Raw genomic sequence first — 27,443 nt, 5'->3', positions numbered from 1 at the left:
TGCGGCCTCTGTTGGTTCCTGCTCATTTTTTCTTGTAGATTTAATTATTCATACTGTGAGATGTTTACCTTCCATGAAACTTTATTTGGGGAAGTTCTTTGAAGCCTTAAATAAAATGTATTTCCTCCAGAGACTATCTTAAGATTGCTAAGCTTTTATTGGAATTAAGGGCCAACTTGTGGCTCCAAATCCTTAGCAGCCATTTCCCTCTTTTACTAAAGCATTTCTGAGACAGTCAATTTTACTTGTAGTTCCCAGAGATACAGAGAAGGGAATTATTTCCAGGTCATTCTTACATTAAGAAATTGGCAAATTAAGGCCAGCAAGCCAAATCTGTTCTACTACCTGTTTTTGTAAACAAAGTCTCATTGGAATATAGCTACACCCACATGCTTATGTATTGTCAATGGATGCTTTAATACAACAGAAGGGCTGCAAGTTTTGACAGAGACTATGCTGCTCACAAAGCCTAAAATACTTACTATGTGACCCTTTACAGAAAAAAGTTTACTGATCCCTGGTGTAGTCCACTGGGGTCTTGCTTTATGGGGTTATTTCCTATGCACCTCCTCAAATTAGGCTGTCTCCAGTCTGCTAACTCCTTTGAGGCAGGGAAAACCAAAATTCAAGTTCCCTAGGTTTGGCTAACACTAGCTAGTGAAAACTAGCAACAGTGCTGTTTAACTCTACCATTTCCTGCCTTCATTCAGTCCCTGTTCTGAAAATGTCTTAACTTTATTAAGAGCTTATCAATTCTTTAAGTATTGATATTTATTCTTTTATATTTTTTGCAGAAGTTTTGGTATTTATAGCAAAAGGATTGATTCAGGTACTTATCCTGCCATATTACTAGAAATTAAAAGCTGAATGATTTTTAAAAGTATTTTAATACAGGAGTAGCTTTTTAACTTGACTCTGCTCAACAAATTCAACAGATTAACTGATGTAAAACATACCGATACCCAAGGTATATTGAACACTCTCAACTATTAATAGTAGACTTCTAGTATGTCTGTATACTTCTGTGCTTGTGAGTTGCTGCATATCAAGAATTTGTCATGTTTCTACCCAAACATATTTAGGCCAGATATATTAATTACATAATATGACATAAACCACTAGAATATGAAGGAGAAAGAAATACATAGTAAACAGGACATTCAGGATTAAGATGTGAATAGATTTAACACAGAGAATGTGTCAAGTGAATTGGTAATGTTTTACTTCTTTTGCTATGTGCTGGCTGCATTGATGTTTGTTATACTTAAGCTCTAGCTCTTTTTTATGTCTCAAGTATTTCATAGTTAATTTTTTAATGACTGTTACTATGAAAATTAAGTTGAATGCTTTAGAAAGACATGTTAAAATAAAGCTGTTTAAAAATCTTTCTTTTAGTTATGAGAAATAAAAATGAAGAAAAACCATAAAAATTTATTAGCATTTTGTGATTAGACTGCTTCATGAGTATCTTTAAACTAATTATAGTACTTTAAAGAAATAGAAATGATTATTACTGATATGCTATTTAAAAAAAAAAAATACTGCAAAAACTCCAATCAGCTGAGCCATGCTCAAAGGTCTTACCCTCCAATCAGAAAATTAGCAAATGAAGTTCTTGTACATTTACATGTTTCAGGTCAACATAAAATTTTATGATGGTTCTAACAGGCACTTACTTTTAAAAGTAAGTAATTGGGCTCCAAAATCACTGCAGATGGTGATTGCAGCCATGAAATTAAAAGACACTCCTTGGAAGGAAAGTTATGACCAACCTAGATAGCATATTGAAAAGCAGAGACATTACTTTGCTAACAAAGGTCCGTCTGGTCAAGGCTATGGTTTTTCCAGTAGTCATGTATGGATGTGAGAGTTGGACTGTGAAGAAAGCTGAGAGCCAAAGAATTGATACTTTTGAACTGTAGTGTTGGAGAAGACTCTTGAGCGTCCCTTGGACTGCAAGGAGATCCAACAAGTCCATCCTAAAGGAGATCAGTCCTGAGTGTTCTTTGGAAGGAGTGATGCTAAAGCTGAAACTCCAGTACTTTGGCCACCTCATGCGAAGAGTTGACTCATTGGAAAAGACTCTGATGCTGGGAGGGATTCGGGGCAGGAGGAGATAGGGACAACAGAGGATGAGAAGGCTGGATGGCATCACCGACTTGATGGACATGAGTTTGAGTGAACTCCGGGAGTTGGTGATGGACAGGGAGGCCTGGTGTGCTGTGATTCATGGGGTCGCAAAGAGTCTGACACAACTGAGTGACTGGACTGAACTGAACTGAACTGAACCACTTTCAGTTCCAATCATGTTAGACAAGAGGGCTTCTAGTAGCAAGTAAATCTGTTGAATCACATTACCAAAAAGCACACTATATATACTACTTTATGATTAAATAATTATTTAATTATTAGTTGGCCAAAACATAATGTTAATGCTAATCGGGCTAAGCTCTTCATTTCCTCTTCTATAGCTTCAAACTATACCCTGAAACCTGGTTGTCTAAAAAACCTGTTAAAAAATATAGATACACATATGAAAAAAAACAAGAATATAGATAAATGTATCAATAATATTACAAAAACTATTTGAGACTGCATATCTTTGGGAAAACATATACAACTGAATGACAAGCTTAAAAAGCATTTATATAATACAATGTCAGTTGTGTAAAAAACAAACGAATAGAAAAAAGTAAAGAAATACACAAAACCATTAACAAGAGAGATTTTAAAAATTTAATACTGTTTTTATATTTATCAAATATTCTCCAATCAGAATGGAATGTTCTTTGTTAAAAATATTAACCTTCTAAATTATATGTCCTAATTACAAAGGTGCTATTTTAAATTTTATACTTATTGACAACAATTTGATAGACTTCACTATTTTTTTTAAGTTTTGAAAATAATTTTATAAATCTAACCTTTTCCAGAGACAATCTTTGGAGTGTTAAAGAAAAGACTGCCATGCTGAAGATCCATTGTTTCTCCCTTCAGTTTGTCTGTCACAACATCAACAAGGGCAAGCTCATCAGCCAAATCCTAAAATACATGAAAGGTCTGAATAAAATGTTCCCATTTCAATTTTAAGAGAAAAAGAAAAAAGTTTATGTGGTTATTTTATAATCAGACTTCCCTATAGCTCAGATGGTAAATAATCTGCAAAGAAGTGCTACATTTTTGTAGAAAAAGTGGTATAAAAATAATAATTCTTTACAGGAGTTCTTTGGTGGCCTAGTGGTTGGGATTTTGGACTTTCACTGATCCCTGGTCAGGGAACAGAGATCCTGTAAGCTGCAAGGCTTGGCCAAAAAGAAAAAAAGTCTTTTAATGTGCCTATACTTTGGCCACCTGATGCGAAGAGCTGACTCATTTGAAAAGACCCTGATGCTGGGAAAGATTGAAGGCGAGAGGAGAAGGGGACGACAGAGGATGAGATGGTTGGATGGCACCATCGATCAATGGACACGAGTTTGAGTAAACTCCGGGAGTTGGTGATGGACAGGGAGGCCTGGAGTCCTGCGGTTCATGAGGTCGCAAAGATTCGGACACTACTGAGCAACTGAACTGAACTGAATGTAGTAAAGACACCAGAAGTTAAGGTAAACAACAGAATGCAGCAAAAAGTATTAATTGTTTTGCCTTCAAGTAATTGTTAAGTTTTTTAGAATTGTTTTTTCTCCCCACTTCAGATAACATCTTTAAAACAAACAAAAACTTATGAAATCCTTTCAAAGGATTTTATTATATTTAACCCTTATGCCTAATTTCTGAACTTGAAGCTGTTTTTTAGTATGAATCCTTATGGCCAAAAATGAAAGGTAGGCACCTCTGGGAAACCACTTCATGTAGCTTGGTATATTACAATTAACATTAGCCCTCCAACTTAGGGGTAGGTAAGTAACCATACACCCAGACCCAACCAATTGTTTCATCCTTCCTTCTGGACTCAGCAGTTACTTCACAAATGGGCATACGGCCCAGGCATAACAAATGAGCACAGTGTCTGTGAGCTTAGAAAGTGGAAGTGAATTCTGGCCCTTTCACCTCCTAGGCATGTGACCAGGAGCAAGCTCTTTAACATATATGCTTCAGTATTTTCATCTATAAATGGAGATGATAACAGTACCTGCCTCCTAAGGTTGTTATAAAGATTTAAAAATACCTTTAAAGCATTTAGAGAGGTGAAAAACTTAACAATGAAAACTACAAAACTGCTGAAACAAATTAAAGAAGAAACAAATAAACAGACATCCTATGTTCATGGACTGGAAGATAAAGTATTATTAAGATGTCAATACTACTCCAAGCAATCTTCAGATTTAATGCAACCACTACAAAATTTGTTTCAAGAATTAGAAAATTCCATTCTAAAATTCTTATGGAATCTCAAGAGACTCTGTATAACCAAAACAATCTTCAAAAGGAATAAAGAAGGTGATCTCAAGCTTCCTGATTTCAATATTTATGACAAAGCTACAGTAATCAAAACAGTGTGGTACTGACATAATGAGACATATAGACCAATGGAGCACAAGAGAGTCCAGGAGGGAAACTCCCACATATGTGGTCAGGTATTTTTTAACAAGAGTGCCAGGATTATTCAATAGGGAAAGGACAGCATTTTCAACAAATGGTATTGGGATAACTGCACACTCATATGCAAAAGAATAAGGTTGGACTGTTTACATTATACCATAGATAAAATTAACCAGAAATGGATCAAAGAGCTAAATGTAAGCCCCAAAACTATAAAACTCTTAGAAGAAAAGATAGAGGGAAAACTTCATGACATTAGGTTTGGCGGTGATTTTTGGATATAACACCAAAAGCACAATAACAAAAATAAAAAGATACATTGAACTGCAAAGTCAGAAAAAGAAAAACAAATATTGCATGGTAATGCATATATATGGAATCTAGAAAAATGGTACATATGGTACATATGAACTCTTATTTGCAGAGCAGAAATAAGAGACACAGATGTAGAGAACATATGGACACCAAGGGGGAGAAGGAGGTAGGATGAATTGGGAAACTGAGATTGATATATATACACTATTGATACTATCCATAAAATAGATAACTGATGAGAACCTACTCTATAGCACAGGGAACTCTATACTCAGTGCTCTGTGGTGATCTAAATGGAAGGAAGTCCAAAAAAGAGGGGCTAGGAATGACAGTCAGGTAGGAAGGCTAGGGATCCCTAAGGGGCAGGAGGAAATAAACTGCAAGTGGCAGACGTTTTTCTCTCTCTTCTAATCCTCGGAGAAGGCAATGGCACTCCACTCCAGTACTCTTGCCTGGAAAATCCCATGGACGGAGGATCCTGGCAGGCTGCAGTCCAGGGGGTCACTAAGAGTCGGACACGACTGAGCGACTTCACTTTCACTTTTCACTTTTCTGCATTGGAGAAGGAAGTGGCAACCCACTCCAGTGTTCTCGCCTGGAGAATCCCAGGGACAGGGGAGCCTGGTGGGCTGCCATCCATGGGGTCGCACAGAGTTGGACACGACTGAAGCGATTTAGCAGCAGCAGCAGCAGCCCATATCAGCTCTGATTTTGTAGAGTTAAGAGGAAAGAAAGATCTTGATAAGTCAGTCTGCCTCCCGCTCCCTTTTCTGTAGGTAATTTCTTTTCTGATCATTTTAAAATTCTCTTTGTTTTTAATATTTTCTAATTTCACAAGACTGTGTCTAGATGGGGATTTTTATTTATCCGTCTTGAGATTATTTGGCTTGAATCCTGTGTTGTCAGGACACTTGGTTACACCTGAACTTAACTTTGAGCTGCTAATGGCTCAACAAACCAATGCATTTTTCTTATGGAAATATTTTTCTTAAGCTATGTTAATGAAACTATGTATTTGCTTTGGAATCTGCCTTTCTTCAAATGGGTTCTGCCTAAGAAGTCAAGCGGGCCTTAGGAAGAAGTACTGCAAACAAAACTAGTGGAGGTGATGGAATTCCAGCTGAGCTATTTCAAATCCTAAAAGATGATGCTGTTAAAAGTGCTGCACTCAATATGTCAGCAAATTTGGAAAACTCAGCAGGGGCCACAGGACTGGAAAAGGTCAGCTTTCATTCCAATCCCAAAGAAAGCAATGCCAAGACTTTTCAAACCACCACACAATTGCACTCATTTCACAAGCTAGCAAACTAATGCTCAAAATTCTCCAAGCCAGGCTTCAACAATATGTTAACCGAGAACTTCCAGATGTTCAAGCTGGATTTAGAAAAGGCAGAGGAACCAGAGATCAAATTGCCAACATCCATTGGATCATAGAAAAGAGCAAGAGAATTCTAGAAAAACATCTTCTGCTTCATTGACTATGCTAAAGCCTTTGTGTGAATCACAACAAACTGTGGAAAATTCTTAAAGAGATGGGACTATCAGACCACCTTACCTGCCTCCTGAGAAATCTGTATGCAGGTCAAGAAGCAACAGTTAGAATGGGACATGGAACAATTTGAACTGATTCAAAATTGGGAAAGGAGTGTGTCAAGGCTGTATGTTGTTATTCTGCTTAAGTTATATGCAGAATACATCATGGGAAATGCCGGGCTAGATGAAGCTCAAGCTGGAATCAAGACCGCCAGGAGAAATATCAATAACCCAGATATGCACATGACATCATCCTTATGGTGGAAAGCAAAGAGGAACTAAAGGGCCTCTTGATGAAGGTGAAAGAAGGGAGTGAAAAAGCTGGCTTAAACCTCAACATTCAAAAAACTAAGATCATGGCATCCGGTCCCATCACTTCATGGTGAATAGCTGGGAAACAATGGAGACAGTGACAGACAATTTGTTCGGGCTCCAAAATCACTGCAGATGGTGACTGCAGGCATGAAATTAAAAGACACTTGCTCCTTGGAAGAAAAGTTATGACAAACCTAGACAGCGTATAAAAAGCAGACACATCACTTTGCCCACAAAGTAGTCAAAGGTCTGGATGATTTTTCTCATATCCAGTCATGTATGGATATGAGAGTTGGACCAAAAGAGCTGATCACCAAAGAATTGATGCTTTAGAACTGTGATGTTGGAGAAGACTCTTGAGAGTCCCTTTGACTGCAAGGAGATCAAACCAGTCAATCCTAAAGGAAATCAGCCCTGAATATTCATTGGAAGCTGAAGCTCCCATACTTTGGCCACCTGATGTGAAGAGCCGACTCATTAGAAGAGACCCTGATGCAGTGAAAGATTGAAGGCAGGAGGAGGAGGGGACGACATACAATGAGATGGTTGGATGGCATCACTGATTCAATGGACATAAGCCTGAGCAAGCTCTGGGAGATGGTGAAGGACAGGGAAGCCTGGTGTACTGTAATCCATGGGGTGGCAAAGAGTCAGACACGACTGAGCAACCGAACAACAAAAATGTATACATACAGCTGATTCACTCCACTGTACAGCAGAAACACAACACTGTAAAGCAACTATATTCCAATAAATTTTTTAATTTAAAACTTGTGTGTATCAAAGGACACAACCAACAGAACAAAAAGGAAACCCAAGGAATGGGTGAAAAATTTTGAAAGTGAAATGAAAATCACTGAGTCATGTCCAACTCTTGGCAATCCCATGGACTATACAGTCCATGGAATTCTCTAGGCCAGAATACTGGAGTGGGCAGCCTTTGCCTTCTCCAGGGGATCTCCCCAACCCAGGGATCAAACCCAGGTCACCAGCATTGCAGGTGGATTCTTTACCAGCTGAGCCACAAGGGAAACCTAGTATTTGAAAATCATTTACCCTAATAAGCAGTTAATATTTAGAATATAAAAAGTACTCCTACAACAACAAACTCAACTTAAAAATGGGCAAAAGATTTGAAACAGACACGTCTTCAAAGCTATACAAATAGCCAACAGGCACGTGGAAAGATATTCTGGAAATAGTAAGGAAAATTAAAGGACTTCCATTGTTATTTTATCAAATTAGGTGCTTTTGTTTTATAATGAGCAGGTAATGCTTATATAATTAAAAAAATGTAAGTATAAGCCATTGGGAAATATGATTTTCATACATTACTCTTCAAGAAAGGCAAAGTGATGAATTACTTTAACAGAAAACGTTATATTAACAAAATAATGTAATAAATGTTTCTATGAATAAATTTAAATAGTCTGACTAAACACATATGTGTGCTTAGTCACTCAGTTATGTCCAATTCTTTGCCACCCTTTGGACTGCAGCCTGCCAGGATCCTCTGTACATGGATTTTTTTCCAGGCAAGAATAGTGGGATAGGTTGCCATTTCCTCCTCCAGGGGATCTTTTCGATCCATGGATTGAACCCTGGTCTCCTGTGTCTCCTGCATTACAAGTCGATTCTTTACCAGCTGAGCCATCGGGGAAGCCCGTAATATTAGCATTATTTTGCTAAGGTTACATTTTAATCTTAACAAAAATAATTTAATCAGTGTGTCTCCTATGAATAAATTTACACAGCCTGGCAATGCTTCACACATGGTAAACTCTAAATAAATGTTTCTTAAGTAAAAAATCAGGTGATACTTCTTTGCTGTCAAGGGGTTAACCCTGCAACCCTGCGCTCAACATCTACAAGACCTATCAGTGCTCATTTATTCTCAGCCACAGTATAAGCTTATCACTTACCTTCAGCAAGATACAAATCGCACACGCCATGCCTACAGCACCAGTTCCAACAATGGTGATCTTACTCTGGGAGACTTCATCTTCCTCAATTAGATTCTCAATAAGCTGCTCCTTGACAGATGACATTTTGAGAACCTGATAGAGATAATGTAATTTCAGAGGAAGCAATCTCCCTGAACTAATCACTCTAATATCTATGGAAGTACCTCTTGAGTTTGCAGAATGTCAGAAGGGGGAAGCCAAAGGAAAAAAATACCTGCTCGCCAGGTGTGGAGGGGTAGAAAACCGACGAGTGTATCTATCAGTGTTAGAGACTGGGGCACCGAGAAGTTTTTAAAACGTCTCCCTGCCCCAAGCCACCACTTTCGCTCCAGTCCCAGTCACTCACAAACGCTTATCTTGTGGCCCAAGGCCGGAATGCACAACGCACGACCTTTAAGTCGCTTTTTAAGCTACACCACGAAAACCTACATAGCGATGTGAGTAGACGCGTGAAGCCCAGCGACCGTTACTGTCTGAACCGTTAGGCAAGCACGCTCCTACGCACGCACGCCTCTTCTCCGTCAGCACACAAGCTCCGCCCCATGGCCGCCTCGTGCGCAGGCGCATTGGCAGGGGCTTGGCCTTTGGTGTGAGTGGGTTCGTGAGTACCTGCTGTCGTGTTGTCGTAATCTTTGTGTAAGGAATTTTAGTTGGTCTCAAAGACTGTGCAAGAGAGGGATAGTGGTGTGTCGTTTCGTTTCCTTCGGCTGGTCTAGGCCTCAGACTGATTTAAAAGCTGAAATTTTGGAGACCAGACCCACCTGGTGGGCAAGGGGGCAAGTTCGAAGCCTTCGTGGGAAAGAACTCTCAGGCGAGCACCTCCTGTTCACCAGTGGGCCAGCTAAAACTAGCATCCTGAGGACGATGCTTCGAAATGCTGAATTGAGAAAACAAGGTGGTAATGAAAAGGGCATGGTTAGTGTTCTAAGGTGATTTTAATTTATGCGAGGAATTTATAACTCACAGGTTGGGACACAACCTCACCTGTCATCTTTTGTCATCACTTGCATCTGAATCCCTTTTCAAAATGTAAAAGATAATCCATTTCCTGTATAAAAGCTAGTAGTTTGTTTTTTTTTTTTTTAATGTAGTTTAGATCATGCAGTAAGTCTGCTTAAAATCCTTCAATGGCTTTCCGATGCACTTAACTAATTTTTACTACAATCTAAGAAGTGGTCAATACGTGGCCTCCTTTCATCCCTCCAACTTCTCAAGACACCACACTTCCTTCCAGCTTTTGGACGGCTTTTTCCCATTTCAGGACTTTTTGCTGTTGCGTATGTCTGCAAAATTCTTCCCCAGTTCAGCTCAGTTCAGTCCAGTTGCTCAGTCGTGTCTGACTCTTTACGACCCCATGAATCGCAGCAGGCCAGGCCTCCCTGTTCATCACCAGCCCTTGTCAAAAGTTGGTTCCTCATTTTCAGTTTTGAACAAAAACGGCAGTTCCTCTAACTTTCCTTGACAAATGTATCAACTACCATTCCCCTCCCAACATCTCTCGTTTCTCTTATGGCACTTTTCACAACCTATTACTAGCCCCAGGCAAGGGCTTCTCAGGTGTGGCAGTGGCAACTGAATCTGTACTACCACTTGGCTTGTTTACTTCCTTCCACAACATCTTCTGGCCCTTGTACCTCATTTACTAGAGACTGAGTGTGAGATAGTGCTGACTTGGATGACTTCCAGATCCAAGCTCTACACCTGCATGCCAAAAGAAGTGTCATTTTCATAGTGATCAAACTCCTACTGTAGGTGAAGAAAGAGGCTCTTCATACCTGCCCAAGGCACATATTCTGAACATCCCCTTTGCTTCTCCTACCAACTGGCGACTTATTTTAAGATGGGGCTAAGGCCTGCTTTGTCCACTTCCCAAGGTTATTAAAATGAGATCATATTCCATTAAAAACAATCAGGGCTCCTTGCAGAGTTGGCCTACCCTTGCCTAGGGCAGGAAGATACATGGTGAACATGGAACATGTAATGTGCCAGAAAGTAAGGAAGCTTTACGAGATTAAATCTGAAAATTCATGAAATATTTAATCTGTTAAGCATTTTGTCATGTTGATATTAGCTAATTTATTGTGTGAACACGAAATAAGGGTAAATATGTTTTTTTAAAAGACTGCATCAGAGTCTACAAAAGGGTATAGGAATAACTTCATATTTCTTTGGGGGGATAATTAACAGTTCTTAGTGGTAATAGTTGCATAACTATGTGAATCCATAGAACTATACACTTTAAAAGAGTGAATTTTGTGCTGTGTAACATATCTTAAGGCTATTGAAGTCTATAGGAAGGCAAATCCTATTATAACAGCTAATTATAAGGCCTATGTAGGCTCGTCTTATCCTTCTACATTTGAGACTCATTAAAAAACATAGTTCTCTTAACTGTCTCTCAAATAGGAAAGTTTGGAAGTGATGACCATAACATTGTTCTAGTTAACCTCTGGAAGTATGGTTTTTAGGCCTGAAGAAGGTCATAGTTACAGAAATATTTTGAGGGAGATCTAAAGAAAATTTTTGAATAGATAACTACCAGGACTATTTGGTTTAAAATTAAGTACCACGAGATGGTTGGATGGCATCAGTGACTCAGTGGACATGAGTTTGAACAAACTCCTAAGAGATAGTGAAGGACAGGGAAGTCTGGTATGCTGCAGACCATGGTGTCACAGAGTTGGACACAACTAAGTGACTGAAAAACAGTTGTTACTGGCCTCCAGAGTGAAGGTTCTTACAAAATCTCCCCCTGTAGTGGCACAGAACCACTGCTTATGTTCAGTTGGCAAATAATGTTTTTTACATCTATGTATAGGGTGTTACCTTTCTTTGGGATTGGAATGAAAACTAACCTTTACCAGTCCTGTGGCCACTGATGAGTTTTCCAAATTTGCTGGCATATTGAGTGTAGCACTTTCACAGCGTCATCTTTCAGGATTTGAAATAGCTCAACTGGACTTCCATCACCTCCACTAACTTTGTAGTGGTGCTTTCTAAGGCCCCACTTGACTTCATATTCCAGGATGGCTCTAGGTGAGTGATCACACCATCATGATTATCTGGGTCATGAAGCTCTCTTTTGTACAGTTCTTCTGTGTATTCTTGCCACCTCTTCTTTATATCTTCTGCTTCTTTTAGGTCCATACCATTTCTGTCCTTTATCAAGCCCATCTTTGCATGAAATGTTCCCTTGGTATCTCTAATTTTCTTGAAGAGAGTCTTTCCCATTCTGTTGTTTTCCTCTATTTCTTTGCATTGATCACTGAGGAAAGCTTTCTTATCTCTTCTTGCTATTCTTTGGAACTCTGCATTCAGATGCTTATATCTTTCCTTTTCTCCTGTGCTTTTCACTTCTCTTCTTTTCACAGCTATTTGTAAGGCCTCCTCAGACGGCCATTTTGCTTTTTTGCATTTCTTTTCCTTGGGGATGGTCTTGATCCCTGTCTCCTGTACAATGTGAAACTACTGTACAATTGTACTCATCTCACACTCTAGTAAAGTAATGCTCAAAATTCTCCAAGCCAGGCTTCAGCAATATGTGAACCATGAACTTCCACATGTTCAAGCTAGTTTTAGAAAAGGCAGAGGAACCAGAGATCAAATTGCCAACATCCACTGGATCATCGAAAAAGCAAGAGAGTTCCAGAAAAACATCTATTTCTGCTTTATTGACTATGCCAAAGCCTTTGACTGTGTGGGTCACAATAAACTGTGGAAAATTCTTCAAGAGATGGGAATACCAGACAACCTGACCTGCCTCTTGAGAAACCTGTATGCAGGTCAGGAAGCAACAGTTAGAACTGGACATGGAACAACAGACTGGTTCCAAATAGGAAAAGGAGTACGTCAAGGCTGTATATTGCCACCCTGTTTATTTAACTTATATGCAGAGTACATCATGAGAAACGCTGGGCTGAAAGAAGCACAAACCGGAGTCAAGATTGCCAGGAGAAATATCAATAACCTCAGATATGCAGATGACACCACCCTTATGGCAGAAAGTGAAGAGGAACTAAAAAGCCTCTTGATGAAAGTGAAAGAGAGTGAAAAAGTTGGCTTAAAGCTCAACATTCAGAAAATGAAGATGATGGCATCTGGTCCCATCACATCATGGGAAATAGATGGGAAACAGTGGAAACAGTGTCAGACTTTATATTTTTAGGCTCCAAAATCACTGCAGATGGTGATTTCAGACATGAAATTAAAAGACACTTACTCCTTGGAAGGAAAGTTATGACCAACCTAGATAGCATATTCAAAAGCAGAGATATTACCTTGCCAACAAAGGTCCATCTAGTCAAGGCTATGGTTTTTCCAGTGGTCATGTATGGATGTGAGAGTTGGACTATAAAGAAAGCTGAGCGCTGAAGAATTGATGCTTTTGAACTGTGGTGTTGGAGAAGACTCCTGAGAGTCCCTTGGACTGCAAGGAGATCCAACCAATCCATCCTAAAGATCAGTCCTGGGTGTTCATTGGAAGGACTGATGCTGAAGCTGAAACTCCAATAGTTAGGCCACCTCATGCAAAGAGTTGACTCATTGGAAAAGACCCTGATGCTGGGAGGGATTGGGGGCAGGAGGAGAAGGGGACGACAGAGGATGAGATGGCTGGGTGGCATCATCGACTTGATGGACATGAGTTTGAGTGAACTCTGGGAGTGGGTGATGGACAGGGAGGCCTGGCGTGCTGCGATTCATGGGGTTGCCGAGTCAGACACAACTACTTGACTGAACTGAACTGATAGGGTATTACCTATGTGAATTGTAGAGTACCAGTTATGATTAGCACTATAATCAAATTATCTCATAATATTTGAGGGCTTAGTATATTAAAATGATTACAATGGAAATAGTAACAAAACAGTCTAGCCAATCTAATCACACCCTTAATATGTTAATAAAGTCTCATTATTAGTAAACAGTACCCCTTAAAAAAATCAGTGTAGTATAGCCCAATAACCCAGTGGCTCCCATTTATGTAATGAACAAATAACAGCTTTATGACTTTGTATCTTAATTAACAGAGTAGTCACTGTTCAAGCTTTATTTGTTGTTTTAGTTGGTATAACTTAGTTGGTTGCATTATTTATGTAATTTTCCCTTTTTACATTACAAGGCAATGTACACTATTCTGATACATACAGTACATAAGATTCTTTAGAACAGTTATGCACATGGCATGCAATACTGGATTTGTACATTGGATCCCAGGAAGTGATCAACTGGAGGGAAAAAAGTTGGACTAGGCACCTTGGCTAAAGGAACCAGAGGTTATATTACACAGTAAATACACATCTGGTTTGAAGGGCAACTGTAGCATCTGCAACATGGGCAGTGGTACCTCTTGAGGAAGTTGAATTATTTGACAAACCAATTTAGGACCACACAAGGTAAGTGCCATCCAGCATCAGGGTACAGCTGCAAGGTTTCATGAACCATTCCTTGCCATCCAGCAGGGTTTAATGAACCATTCCTATTTCTAACATTAGGAAATTGATTTTTTCCTAGGCTGTCTTAACATTACTGTTTTAATCACAGATCAGATATAAAGGACAATATGAATTACAACCTCCAACTAAAATCCTGTGTAGCCTAGACAGTGAAGTGATACAACATTAGAAGACTTTAAAACTGCAGTTCTTTCTGGATCCCCCAAAGTGTATCTGCACTCTTCTTCAAACAGGCCTCTTCTTCATGAGTCAGAGTCACTTTCACAACGTCTGAGATTCCATTCTGTCCCAAGATGCAAGGAACACTAAGGAAGACATCCTCTTTTATTCCATAGAGACCCTGAGGATGAAATGAAAAATATTTTATGTTTTTTCTATGCATTCTGGGATCTCCCAAGACTTTCTATTTTCTACAATCATGAAGCTTACTTAATACAACTTGGCAAGTAAAATTTCTTCCTAGATTTTCACTTAGGATGTAATGAACAGTGTAAAAGAAAGTCATTAAAATAGCAGCAAGACTTCCATTCTAAAAGAAAATCTACATTATTGCTATTATCCCTCATACTTTCCAATTTTTATTGTCTGACACTTTGGTAACTTTGAGCGTGATTTCTATTTTTCCCCAAAGGAGAAAAATTTGTGTCTTTTATAGTCTTCCACTCATCAACAAAATTGAATCAAGTTTTTCAGTCAACAGGTCATTATTAAGTAGCTATGTGTTAACAACCACAGTACTAGTAGACATTAATCCTAAAGCTCAACCATGTCTTTTCAAAAAAGAAAGCTGCAGGTGTACTAATTTCACTCAAATCAATGATTGAGGACTTACCTTAATCTAATTGCTTTCTGAAATGAGTTTAAAAAAAACAAAACAAAACAGGAAATAACAGCATTCAAGTACATTTTACTACATAGACCTACCTTAATCATGGTGGAAATCGGATGCACCCGCCTAAGATTCTTCATTATACTTTCTGCCAAATCGGCCACTGACAGTCCAATGGCCCAGGATGTGTAGCCTTTCAGTTTGATCACCTCATAAGCACTGTAGGATAGCGAAGGACAGGAAAAAGTAGGGTAGGAGGAACAAAGAAAAAGCTTTCACTGAACACATGCTTTATAAGAAATCACTGATATAATAAGTAATACTATATAAATAATAAAGTTGCATTATATACCTAAGTATAACCCTTGCACATGTATGCCAGGATATCATGTATGGGGATGTTCACAATAGTACTGTTGATAATAGCAAGAACCAGGCAACAACCCCAGTGCTCTTCAACGGGAGGATGGGTAAATTATACATAGCTGTCAAAACAAACAACTATGGCTCAGGCAACAAAATAGATGATTCTTATAAAGGCAATACTAAACTTAAAAAAGCAGATCCAAGAAGATTACATATTGCATGCTTGACTTGGGATTATCTCAGGAGTGTGTATGTGGGGGTGGGGGGTTAGGGGTAGAGAGGTAAGTGGGAAGAGCACAGAATCCACTCATTTCCAAGCACCAGACTAAGAATTCCAATTCAACAAACACTACAGTTAGTTGACAGCAACTGTCAACATTTCTTGGGTTGGATGATGGGGTCACAGGTTTTAACAAATACAAATCAGAGGGCCTTGCTTAGACCAATCATGATTCATTCTTCAATTCCATAGACCTGAGGTCTACACATGGCTACCTTATTTAAAGTAAATAATGCCAGTAAGTTGCAAGTTTCCTTATTTGAACAATTTCTAACAGTTAAATTATTTTTTTGTACCATGATGAATTTGTATCTTGCTTAAAACTTTATAATCTGAGTAAACAAGCAGCTAGTTGTATTTCTATTCATGATTATAAGAACTTAGATTAAAAAATTCTTATTCCTAACTAAATCAATGATACATGCTTTTGAAGTAAAGACTGAATCTCAAATCAGGTAGACTTGTTTTATATCTTCGTTTACAAATACAGGAAGAATTATCATACTATAAACTGTAACATTAATACATGCCTGCAATATCTAATACCTTTACCTGTTTTATAGTACGAGTTTTAACAAGCTTTAGAAAACAAGTTTTCTGACAGTTACCAAATGCACAGGTTATTAAACTTTTCATCTTTTATCTTTCTGGCCACGTGCAGGGCTTGCCAGATCTCAGTTCCTCAACCAGGGATGAACTCACAAGTTCGTCAGTGAAAGCTCAAGTCCTAACCACTAGACAACCAGGGGATTTCCAAAACTTTTAATTTCTTAAATAAAAATAATAAATTTTAACCTGTGTTACAAACTATGAGATCTATTACCTGTCAACCACTTGTTTGTGAACCGCTTTCCACTGTTCCTTATCTGCATCAGTGCCTAATTCAGGGTGTAAATTCTTCAGGGAGACACCAGCAACATTCACTCCACTCCATACAGGCACTAAACAAAAGAGTACAGAATATATTCACTCCCAAGCATTGCCTAGCTGACCGGTAATTCTGACCCATTCTCCAAAAACTGTGTTTTCTTATTTGAGGAAGATTATCCCCTTTTGGTAGGTGGTCAAGACTACCAATACTTTTAGATTTTCTCTGATTAAATTATGTAAAGCTAAGAATTTTCACTGTATGCTAATCTGCTTTTTCCTAATGGGAAATATTGAGACGGGATATTATGAGATCTTAAGAGGAATTTTCTTGCCATAGGAACCGAGAACTCTGCACAAATTATAACATCTTTCAACTGTGATAACAGATTTTTTTCTCATACATTGCATTTGGATCAGCTGACCTTTTCAGGACAAGCAGTTTGCCTATAAACAGCTGTGATATTAAGAACTATCATCTTATTTAATATGTTCATTGTAATAAATTTCATTCCTCATCCCTTATACCAAAATATGTCACACAAAAATGGCTAAAATCTTTAACAATTCTAGCATATAATTATACCAAGAGATAAGATTTCTGGAAACCATCTACCCTAATAAATGGATATCTGATTTAGACTCTGATTCAGTAATTATACTCCTGCCAATTTTTTTACACAATCTTTTTACAAACAATAAAAGAAGTCATACTTACCACTAGAGTCACCATGCTCCCCAAGGATCCACCCATGGCAGCTTAATGGGTGAACTCCCAGCCTCTCCCCCATGAGATAACGGAAGCGAGCTGAATCCAGATTGCAACCACTTCCAATAACACGGTTTTTGGGAAAGCCACTTATCTTCCAAGCCACATAGGTCAAAATATCGACTGTGGAGAAAACATTTAGGCAGAGGTATTATGTAAATTGGGCTTTCCTGGTAGCTCAGAAGGTAACAAATCTGCCCACAATGCAGGAGACCCGGGTTTGATCCCTGAGTCGGGAAGATCCCCTGGAAAATGGAATGGCTACCCACTCCAGTATTTTCGCTGCAGAACTCCATGGACAGAGGAACCTCGCAGGCCCCAGTCCACGGGGTCGCAAAGAGTTGGACACAATTGAGAGACTAACATTTTCACTATGTGAATCATGAGCTAATGACTGACTACTCAAGATTCATGGCTCTGTATAGATCTTGGTATTTATCATGACCAATCAATATTTCTGTTAATATTTTTAAGCCTCTGTATTGTGTATAACAAATACATTAAGAATTCAAGAAGTGTAGTTTAATGAAAATAAGTTGTGCATCAATAACACATTATTCATAATTATTCCTTATCCAAGGTCTTCCTAGGCAAGTTACAAATTTTAAAGTGCCAACTACATTAAAGACTTTGTTTCCCCTTGATGTTTTAAATGTAACTATTTTACAAAAACACAAATTCACTCTCAGGAGGAAAATGAAAAATATGAGAAATATATATAGATTATGATACATACTATCAGTTTTACTCTAGCTCATCTATTTTTATGCCATTAAAAGTCTCACCTGGATTGGAAACAACAAGCAACTTGCAATTTGGGCTGTATTTTACAATATTAGGAATGATGAATTTAAAGATGTTCACGTTACGCTGGACCAAATTCAGACGGCTCTCTCCCTCTTGCTGACGTGCCCCAGCTGTGATAATAACCAGCCTGGAGTTTGCTGTCACATTATAGTCTAGACAAAAGAGAAACAATAACTAGATTAAGGCTTTTAAGAAAACTCCAGCAAAAATTTGTTCCATTAACTTTTTAAATGGACAGTTTTATCAGGGTTTTGTGTATGTGGCATATATATGCCCAGACTCCTTTACTTTTGGAGTTTTATCACTGTGGCCACTTACATGGAGGAAGACTACACCGACACCTTCCTTGTATTATGTAAGTAGGTTGTGGCTTTATATAACTATGACTGGGGGGAGCTGAAAGGAATCACATTTATTTCACACTCATATCAAATGAGACACACCCCAATTTTTTGCCGCCTGAGCTTAACACTTTTCCATATTCCTATTTCTACTTAATTGTGGTCATATCAGCTCAGGGATGGGTTTTTTCTTTAAAGCAGAGGCAACTTCACACTTATCAAGCATGTCTTGCTTCTATATATCCTGTGGCACAGTATGGTTAATCCTGGGTTGAAGACAATGAAACGAGTAATCTATCAGATAAATGGTCAATGGTTTTCAAGTGTTAAAACAGACTATTTCGGCCCATGTCTGTTTCCTGGCTGGTGCTTGTAAAGTGTGACAGGGTCAAGCCAGGAATATCTGAACAGGCTCATTTACCCTGGTCTCTACCTTGTGTTAGTGTATGAAAGGAAGTAATGGAAGTAAGTGTATTTAACTATTTGAAGCAATGTGGTAAACTATGAACCCAAGAAGCTTTGCTAGTTATATTATAATTCAGATGTTTTCCACATCATGGACAAACTGGATTTTCATTTAAAAACACTTTTGGAAATTCAAACATTGATATCTATAGATACCAATGCAAAATTGTTCAAAAGGCTCTCTTATCCTGTATAAAGAAGAAGTCTTTGAAGAACTGATAGGATTTTCAAGCCTGATAAAGAATTAAGCCTGACACAGAATGTAATATAAATTTGCCAAAAATCAACCTTTGCCAGAGACAATTTTTGGTGTTCTAAGGAAAAGGCTGCCATGTTGGAGATCCATCATCTCTCCCTTCAGTTTATCTTCCATGACATCAACAAGAGCAACTTCATCTGCCAAGTCCTGAAAGACATAAAATTTTAGTTCAGTGGAAAATAGCCATTTCCAAATTTTTAGACAAGCATGAAAAATTTCCATATTTCTGGTATAGGAGAATTCTGCTACTTTATCATCAGTACGTACCTCAAAGTAGAGGTAGGCTCCCATTAAAAGCTCACTCATAGATGACATATACATAGGAAAAAGAACTGACCCCCTCTCTCATTGGAGCACCCTCGGCAAGAGCTCCACCACCACTGCACAGAAGCAGAACACCGAATTTGCAGTGAGTACCCCCCCGTCATGTGAAACTGCTCTATTTAGTCTCTCGAATTCAGTTTTACACATTGATTTTAGGTTGTTAGTCATTAAATAGATGATACCAACTAGTATTAAGGCCTAAAAAGTGGTATTCTAGATCATTCCCTGGTTACATGTTTTCCATATGTTAATCAACATAAAAGTTTTACTTATAGACAGATTTGTGCATTACAAAATGTTGGTGAAAAATATCCTTTCAAGTGAACCTACAGAAGTTCATAGGTGCATCTCAGACAAGGAGCACCAATAATAGCTTTAATACAAATGGAATGTGGACTATCACAACCAAAGAGATTATAAGAGCTGAGGTGCAGATCTACCCCTAATCATTTACAGTGTAATAAGTGGTCTGCCAGTTACTCTTAGCCACACCTGAGTTAGGGGGCATCACAGAAAACGACCACAGGTGGTTCACTGGTTTGGGAGAAATAAATGGCATCAATGTCTGATCCAAATGAAGACTTTGAATAACATGTGGTCTCTTTTAAGAACACACACAGCAACTTTCGTGATTACAAGACCTTTGCAGAGCTCATTTCTGCCTTCAGTCCCTTCTCATTTCAGTCCTTTTTGTTCAGAATCCAGAATTCATCACTTCACTTTCTTACTAGTAACTCCAAATCTGAACTTAAAAATATTTTAATATTGTAAGCTCTCTCAATTTCTTTTTAATACAAACCAGGCTTGAATGCTATAAAAAGTGTTTTTTATTCATTCACAAATTTTTTCTAATTAAATGTTAGTTCCACTATTGATACCAAAACTGCTACCCAAGGAGCGGGGCAGATGGGATTACTATGGGCAAAAGACTTCCCACATTGTTTAATTTTACCATGTATATGCATCAATTTCAATTCAAAAATTACTTTTAAATAATTTTAGCTTGCTTAAAGGCATAGACTCTACTTTTTCATTTGTAGGCAACTAACGAGGTTAAATAAAGCACAGCGAATTTAAGGAACTGGGTTTCCAACCTAGAAACCTTTAATTTTTGTAGTTTAGATAACCCTTTTGGTTTAGCATCAGGTTTTAAAAAGTTTGTTTCACATGAAGTTCTTTCAGTGAGTGCATGAGCTTATATATTTGTATATACAATGTGATAATGCAATCTTGGAGAGTAAATGGTAGACGGGTGGAGTCAAGGTATCTTTAAGGGACTTGCAAAGTGAAAGGCTCTCACTTACCTTCATTAAGATACTGATGGCACAGGCCATGCCAACAGCACCAACCCCAACAATTGTAATCTTATTCTGGGGGACATGTTCTTCCTTAAGAAGATTCTGAATCAGCTGATCCTTGAGAGTTGCCATCTTGGACTTAGACCCTAAAGGAACCTATAAGGGAAAAACATGCCCTGTCACTTGCATCCTTCCGAAAACTGTTCTGAAAAAGCTTCTTTTGCTTCTTTTTGGGATACCTGCCCCTAAAAATCACAAGAAATGACTAAAAGCGGGGGAGGAGGGAAGAAACCTACGAAGAGACAAAGAAGAACTGAAAGGCCTAATGCCGGGCTCTGGTCTTGGTATAAAGTTCCTCACCTTGGCGTGGAAAAATAATACAGAAGTTTGGGTATAAGTATAGCCTCCTGAAGGCTTACTCATCTTGACTTATTAACTCCAAGTGGAGCTAGCCTTTCTTCAAACAAGATCGCTATAAGCCGCCGGCCCACCTTGGGCTCCTGCCAAGCCCTTAAGGACCACAGGTACAGCTCTATTCCAATCCCCAGGACTCTTGCCAAGCACTGCAAGGACCACAGATACGTGCATAAAGCGGCTCTAACCGCCTTCACACACTAGCCGGAACCCGTGGGAGCTCTGCTCATGCGCAGCTCTAGTTTTCGCCTCCCTGTCCCCAACCCCCGCCCCGAAGAAGCAGTGAACATCCAGTGGCCAGTGTGCAGAGGCCCGCGGAGTTTACGCCCCGCCCAGACCCGGAAGATTAGCGGCCGCCCCTCCCCCACCCAAGCACCGCGCCGCTCATCTTGTGCGCAAGCGCACTTCACAGCGCTGGGTGGAGGCCAGAGCCGAGTGCCTCCGCGCCGCTGGCTACTGAGAGGTGAGCGCTAGCCCGGACAGCCCGGCGCTGGCTTGCAGAGCCCCGCCCGTAAGCGGACCTGATAAGGAGGGAGTCTACTGCTCTGTGGGTCTGAATGAGCTCGGAATCAAAAGACTTTTCCAGACTGAACTCGTGCTCTGAAGCACACTTGTTCGTGAAGCCCGGCTGGCTGCCTCCCCGGCCTGGCGCGCTGCCAGAACCAGAGTTTAAATCTTGATACCAGGCACCAGGGGCTGTTAGCCAATTCACATGGAGGCACCTCGCGTGGCTTCTGCCGTGATCTTAGTTGCAAAGGCGTGAGGACTGATATAAGGAAATTTTGTTACTACAGGGAATGTAGCAGTAGCTGCAGAGACCCCTAAAGTTCATCAGTAAAGTTCCTCTTGGTGGAAGCCTCGATTTCCAGAGCCAGGGAGGTGGGGGGTGGGGGGTAGGGTTGGGTAGGGGTGGTTCTGCGTTCACTGGAGAGATTTTCATAGATTGCATCCCGAAAGCACTACGTCTAATCTTGACACTGCTCCAAAGGGCAAAAATATCTGAGAGGACTTACAGGCAGGCAGCCCAGAGTCACCAAGCTGGAATCGAGTCTCTCCTGACAAATCATTGCTATTTCTAGACAGCCCTGAAAGGTTTCTGCAGCCCGGCAGGGGGAAGGGAGTGCTTTCTGCAGACATCTCCTGGTTTCACCAAAACCGAAGCTCTGGGCTCCAACGCTCCCTTCAGTGTGGGGATACGGATGGGAAGTGGAGCCCTGGAGAAAGAGGGTCTATCTCCCCCCAACTCGGCCAGGCCCTCACTGTGACCTTAGAGATGCCCTAATCGGCCTTAGGTTCCCCGTTTGTTAAAAGGAGATGAAGGTACCAGATAATCCTCTGATTCTACTGAGACGCGGGAGAGCTGGTACCCTTTCTCCTTCGTATTTATATGCACCACGTCTAGTTCAGCGACCGATACAGCGGCAGCTGCTTAACAAAAGTAACTTGCGCCAAGAACTCCTTCTCATCTGCAGGCAGCGGCTGCCCCAAGGAGCCCACCTCCCAAGAATGCCAGGATTACAATGCGATCCGAGCGCACCCAGCGGCTTTCCAGCTTCCGGGAATCCGCCCCAGACTGCTGAAGCTTTTTCGGTTCCGTGGACTCCGGCAACCTGACTTCAAGCTCCGTGCGGCTTGCTCATTTCAAGCCCGGGGGTGTACTCCATCCCCCAATCCCCCCTCCCCAACCAGTCGTCTCCTATTCCGTCTGCATCTACCCGGACCTTCGACCCCAGGTTAGGTGTGACCACCTCCTTGGTTCCCCAGCCCGGCCAGAGGCCATTGTGCCCACTTAGAGCAGCAGCAGCCGTTCAGGAGCCGGCCCCCGAGACCATTTGGTAGTGTGGGGCCACCGCCCAGGTCTCAGGACTATGCCCTTTGGAAGCAGCGCCTACACCTCCCAAGAGCGGGGACCCCCCCATGGGCAGCGCCTGGGCCAGTGAAGCCTAGAGCGATCGCCCTTGCCCTCGGGCGCAGAGAGCGCCAGGCCGGACCGTACCGGGAGTGACCGTCGAGCGGGCGGGCGTCGGAGGCGCACGGCGTGGGATCCGGACTTGGCTGCAGCAGCTCCGGTACTCGGAGTGGGGCGCGGGAGGGGCCTTAAATGGAACCGCGAGGCTGACGTCAAGGGGGAACCGGGCGGACGTGCGAGAACCCACGTGTGCGCTGGGGTGGGGGCGGGCTCCCAGCCGGGCTGGGCGGTGAAGATGCCCCGGCGGCGCGCGCAGGCGGAGGACCCGCAGGCGGGCCGACCCACGTGCGCCGAGACTTCAGAAGGACTGAGCAGAGGTGTGCTATCTCTGGCACAAAACACAGAGCCGTAAGCCGGGATCAAGCCGACCCTCCATTTCCTCTTCCATAAAATGTGGAAGTTACTTTCAAGGAATGCTCAACCTGAATTTTTGCCGCAGTTCCCCACTGCCCAACTTCTAGCACATAACCGACACTCGACAGAATATTTGTTGAAAAAAAGAAAATTCTTAGCACAGCGTCAGTCTACTTAACCCAAGTCGTGTGATTTCCAAAACGTGACCCTGCCTGTCCCCCAGGGCTAAAACTTGCAAGTCTCACAACTCAAAGTAAAACCTCAGCCTCTTGATTGCACTCCCTGCTGCCCTACCGGTCAAGCACCTGTGTCCCAGCCACGCCCCAGAGCAGCCTAGGTCTTATGTTTTTAACGTGATATTTTTACGTCCAGCCTTGGCTCACCCTGGTTCCTGGCCGGCCTTCCTCTGCTGTCTCTTTCAACTGTACCCATCTTCTCACCCTCCCCCCAACCCCACACACCCACAGAGTTGGTATCCCGCTCCTGTCTGCTTGCACCACACCAGTCTGTACATCCTGCCAACCGCTTTGCAGTAGAAGTGTGTGTGTGACTCACCTGTCCTACCTGCCCATGAATGTTTTAAGGGTATAGGTGAATCCACTTCCTCCATGCACCTGGGGCACCGATTAATAGCTGCCAGCTGTGAAAAATATCCCTACTGGTGAGTTCCTTGGTTTTGAAGGGAAAACTCTAAGCTCAGCTCCAGAAAACAGGGCAGCTTTCTAGCACATCCTAACAGTTTCCCCGGGCTTCCTAGGTGGCTTAGTGGTAAAGAATCCACCTGCCAGTGCAGGAGACGCGTTTGATCCCTGAATCAGGAAGATTCCCTGGAGAAGGGAATGGCAACCCACTCCAGTAGTCTTGCCTGGGAAATCCCATGGACAGAGGAGCCTGGCCAGCTACAATTCATGGGGTTGTAAGAGTCAGAGATGACTTAGCAACTAAACAACAAAAAACAGTTTTCCCACCACTCCAGGAGGCTCAGGAATCTAGTCTGTCTTCCCAAACACACAGCTGGAGGGACTGAGGGCCAGCCACAGGTTCTCCAGGGTTCCTCAGGGCAGGGCGAATTGCAGCAGTGTCTGTGGTTCATCAGCCTTTGCAACAAGGGGCTCATTCAGCCAGGGCTGGGCCCCTGCCTTCCTATCAGTGCAACCACAGCTGTCAGTAGGAGGGCAGAGCCTGGAGAGCAGAGGTTAGGCTGGGAAGACAGGAACATTCAACAGTTGGGCTTTGGGACCACCTCTGAAGATAATCTAGGCAGAGAGTTTGCAGTCCTCTAAATTAAGGTGTCCAACAACAGCTCATTCCAAGCACAGCTTCCCTCTGTTTATGTAGAACTGGAGCTTCTATTTTATTCTACAAATATGAATCAAACAAGTACTGTTTACTCAGCACCTCCTGTGTGTCAGGCAGCAAGCTAGACAGTCCCCATCCTCATCTTCACTTTAATTGTTTGGAATAGACATAATTATCCTGATTTTTCAGATGAGAAAACTGAGGCACAAACAGATTACTGGTTTTGCCAAAGTTCTACAGCTAATCATTGATTTCAGCTGGCACTTTAATCCAGGCTGAGGACTCCAAACTAGGAGTTTTTCCTCTATAGGATGTTGTCCCCCTCCTGCCCCTCAGTTCAGTTCAGTTCAGTCGCTCAGTCGTGTCCGACTCTTTGCGACCCCATGAATTGCAGCACGCCAGGCCTCCCTGTCCTTCACCAACTCCCGAAGTTTACCTGAACTCGTGTCCATTGAGTCGGTGATGCCATCCAGCCATCTCATCCTCTGTCGTTCCCTTCTCCTCCTGCCCCCAATCCCTCCCAACATCAGGGTCTTTTCCAATCAGTCAGCTCTTCGCATGAAGTGGCCAAAGTATTGGAGTTCCTACCCCTCACCCCCCACCAATTCCACAAAGGCCAAGAAATCATATAGGGGAGCCCAAGCCAGTCCCAGGTTCAGAAAGTTCAGAGTTTCCAGTGAGAGGCAGTGGGCGTCAGTGGGTGTCTCTGCCCATCTGCTTGAGCCAAGACATGGGTCTCTGATCCTCATGGGACTTACACTGCTGACACTCCGACTTCTCAGGCCTTTGGCTGGGACTGGGATGCACACCACCTGCTTTCCTGGATCTCCAGCTTGCAGACAGCAGATCGTGGGACTTCTCAGCCTCCATAATCGCGTGAGCCAATTCTTTACAATACATCTCATTTTATATATAAATATTCGCTTTCTCTGGAGAACCCTGACTAACACAGAATCCTGACTAATGCAATCCAAACACAAGAATTTCTGTACTAAAGTCAAAGCTGAGGGTGGGGCAGGAAACTGTTTCAGAAGGCAGAACAGACTTTTCATCCTGACGAAGTGGTTTTTGGGGGGGGCAGGGGCAGTTTCTTCAAAAGGGAAAATCTCACAAAGAGGTGATGTGATCAGGGGACAAGCTGGCTGTTGAGCAGAGAATGGGTGCTGTTCCGCATCCAACCTAAGATTTTCCTAAAGTGACCTTGGCCAGAGAATGGTGTCTACCCAAAACACATGTCATACCTTCATCCAGTAAGTATATATTATCTTCCTCCTCAAGAGCATTCAGTGGCCCCTCAGTCAATGGCCTCCAGAATAAAATCCAAATTCTTTGAAAAGGCTCAGTAGACTTTCTATGATCCAAAGCCCACATCCCCTCTCTGGCCTTATCTCCTATTTTCCTGCATGCCATTCCCAAGGGTACTTACCACATTCCCCAAATATGCCACTCACTTCCACCTAGGCAGTTCCTTCAATCTACATAATCCCCCTTGCCACCATCCCTGCCCACCCAAACCCCATACCTCCACAGGTCAAGCGCTGTTCCTTTGGCTTTATATTAAATTAGTTCTTACTTCTGTGCATCTCTTTCTCGGATTAGATTGTAAGCTCCTAATGGGCAGAAACTTTCTCATTCATCTATCTCCATATCACCAGCATTTAGTTTAATAAATAAATATATTTCAGATTACATGCCTGCTATGTAAAGAGTATCATTATAGGCGCTGGGGATACAAAAATGAATAAGACAAATTTATAAGGCTTCTCCACAAATTTAATGGAGAAAACCAACAGCATCCCACTCAGTAATTAAAGTGCAAGATAAAATGTAGCATTGACACAAAAGAGGTAGAAAGTAATGCTCTAGCATTCAGATGAGAGACAGGTCCTTTGGCCAGGGATACCTGTGAGGGCTTTCTGGAAGAGGTAGGATCTGAACTCAGCCTTAAAAAAAGAGAGAGAGAGAGAGAGACTTGAACCAATGAAGATCAGGTGTTGAAAAAGCAGAAAACAAATGCCTGGAGTCAGGAAATTCAAGGTGTATCTGGTGAATCTTTAGCTTTTAATGTCAGGCTAAGAGATTTGGCAGTTTGCTTTTTTGGTTTTTGGTGGTCAATGGAAGTCACCGAAGTTTTGGGGGAATGGGAGAGATGGGGTGAAAGCAAGACGGTTGAGAGGTGATGGTTGAGGGCTGAGTAAGGGCAGTGTTGCATATACACAACAGAAAATATAGGACACACACAGTTCCAACCAACTCTGGACGAAACATTCACTTCTCTAACACACTATGCATGCCCCTACAGCCCCTCTGAAGACTCACTGACAGCCTGACTTTTTTTTTTTTTTTTTCCACCTTTTCCATGACTATAAAGCTGATGACTTTCCACAGTTGCAGGGTCCAAGATGCAGATTGCCTTATTGGTCTCCATCTCTGACAGGCCAGGGCCTGCTGTGTATGTGCCACAGTGGAAGCTCCTTTCTCTGGGAAGAGAGCAGGTGCCTCCCTGCTCATGAAGTGGGAGACCACTTTACATCACCCTCCCAACCCCGTCTACTTCTCTCATGATGGGAGTAGCAGCTGAAGACTCTGCCCTGACTCCTCAAGTTCTCCTGGATGCCATCTCTTCTGGAACCCTGATGGCTCCCTACCCCCAACTCCTTCTCCCCTCCTTCCAGCTGGGCTC

The 27,443-nt window shown here is 41.6% G+C and overlaps 2 protein-coding genes across 4 annotated transcripts in view; both read right to left on the bottom strand.

Moving 5' to 3' along the window:
* LOC113885801 (L-lactate dehydrogenase C chain) overlaps nt 1-9,171 on the bottom strand; it is a 32,997-nt gene extending 23,826 nt beyond the window's left edge. Inside the window, exons 1-3 of one of the 2 annotated variants that reach the window (XM_027531459.1) lie at nt 8,881-9,171; nt 8,625-8,759; nt 2,925-3,042 (exon numbers count right to left, since the gene is read on the bottom strand). In XM_027531459.1, coding sequence (XP_027387260.1) covers nt 2,925-3,042; nt 8,625-8,750 — 244 coding nt within the window. In that variant the 5' untranslated portion in view covers nt 8,751-8,759; nt 8,881-9,171. The remainder of the gene's footprint in view (nt 1-2,924; nt 3,043-8,624; nt 8,760-8,880) is intronic. The other variant, XM_027531458.1, reaches the window with a different exon arrangement.
* Nucleotides 9,172-13,678: 4,507 nt separating this feature from the next.
* LDHA (lactate dehydrogenase A) lies at nt 13,679-23,267 on the bottom strand. 2 transcript variants are annotated; one of them, XM_027531831.1, is made up of 8 exons: nt 21,085-21,361; nt 20,731-20,880; nt 19,132-19,249; nt 18,016-18,189; nt 17,180-17,353; nt 16,418-16,535; nt 15,044-15,167; nt 13,679-14,459 (listed from the first exon to the last, which is right to left on the bottom strand). In XM_027531831.1, the coding sequence occupies exons 1-8, from the start codon at nt 21,145-21,147 to the stop codon at nt 14,295-14,297; spliced, it is 1,086 nt and encodes a 361-aa protein (XP_027387632.1). In that variant the 5' UTR covers nt 21,148-21,361; the 3' UTR covers nt 13,679-14,294. The 2 variants fall into 2 exon arrangements, with proteins under 2 accessions (XP_027387632.1, XP_027387633.1); XM_027531832.1 differs by lacking the exon at nt 21,085-21,361 and adding an exon at nt 23,135-23,267 and having other exon boundaries at nt 13,681-14,459.
* Nucleotides 23,268-27,443: the final 4,176 nt, after the last annotated feature.

Source organism: Bos indicus x Bos taurus, chromosome 29 (genome assembly GCF_003369695.1).
Source record: "Bos indicus x Bos taurus breed Angus x Brahman F1 hybrid chromosome 29, Bos_hybrid_MaternalHap_v2.0, whole genome shotgun sequence".
NCBI classification, from domain to species: domain Eukaryota; kingdom Metazoa; phylum Chordata; class Mammalia; order Artiodactyla; family Bovidae; genus Bos; species Bos indicus x Bos taurus.
This window is presented reverse-complemented; position numbering and strand designations above follow the sequence as displayed.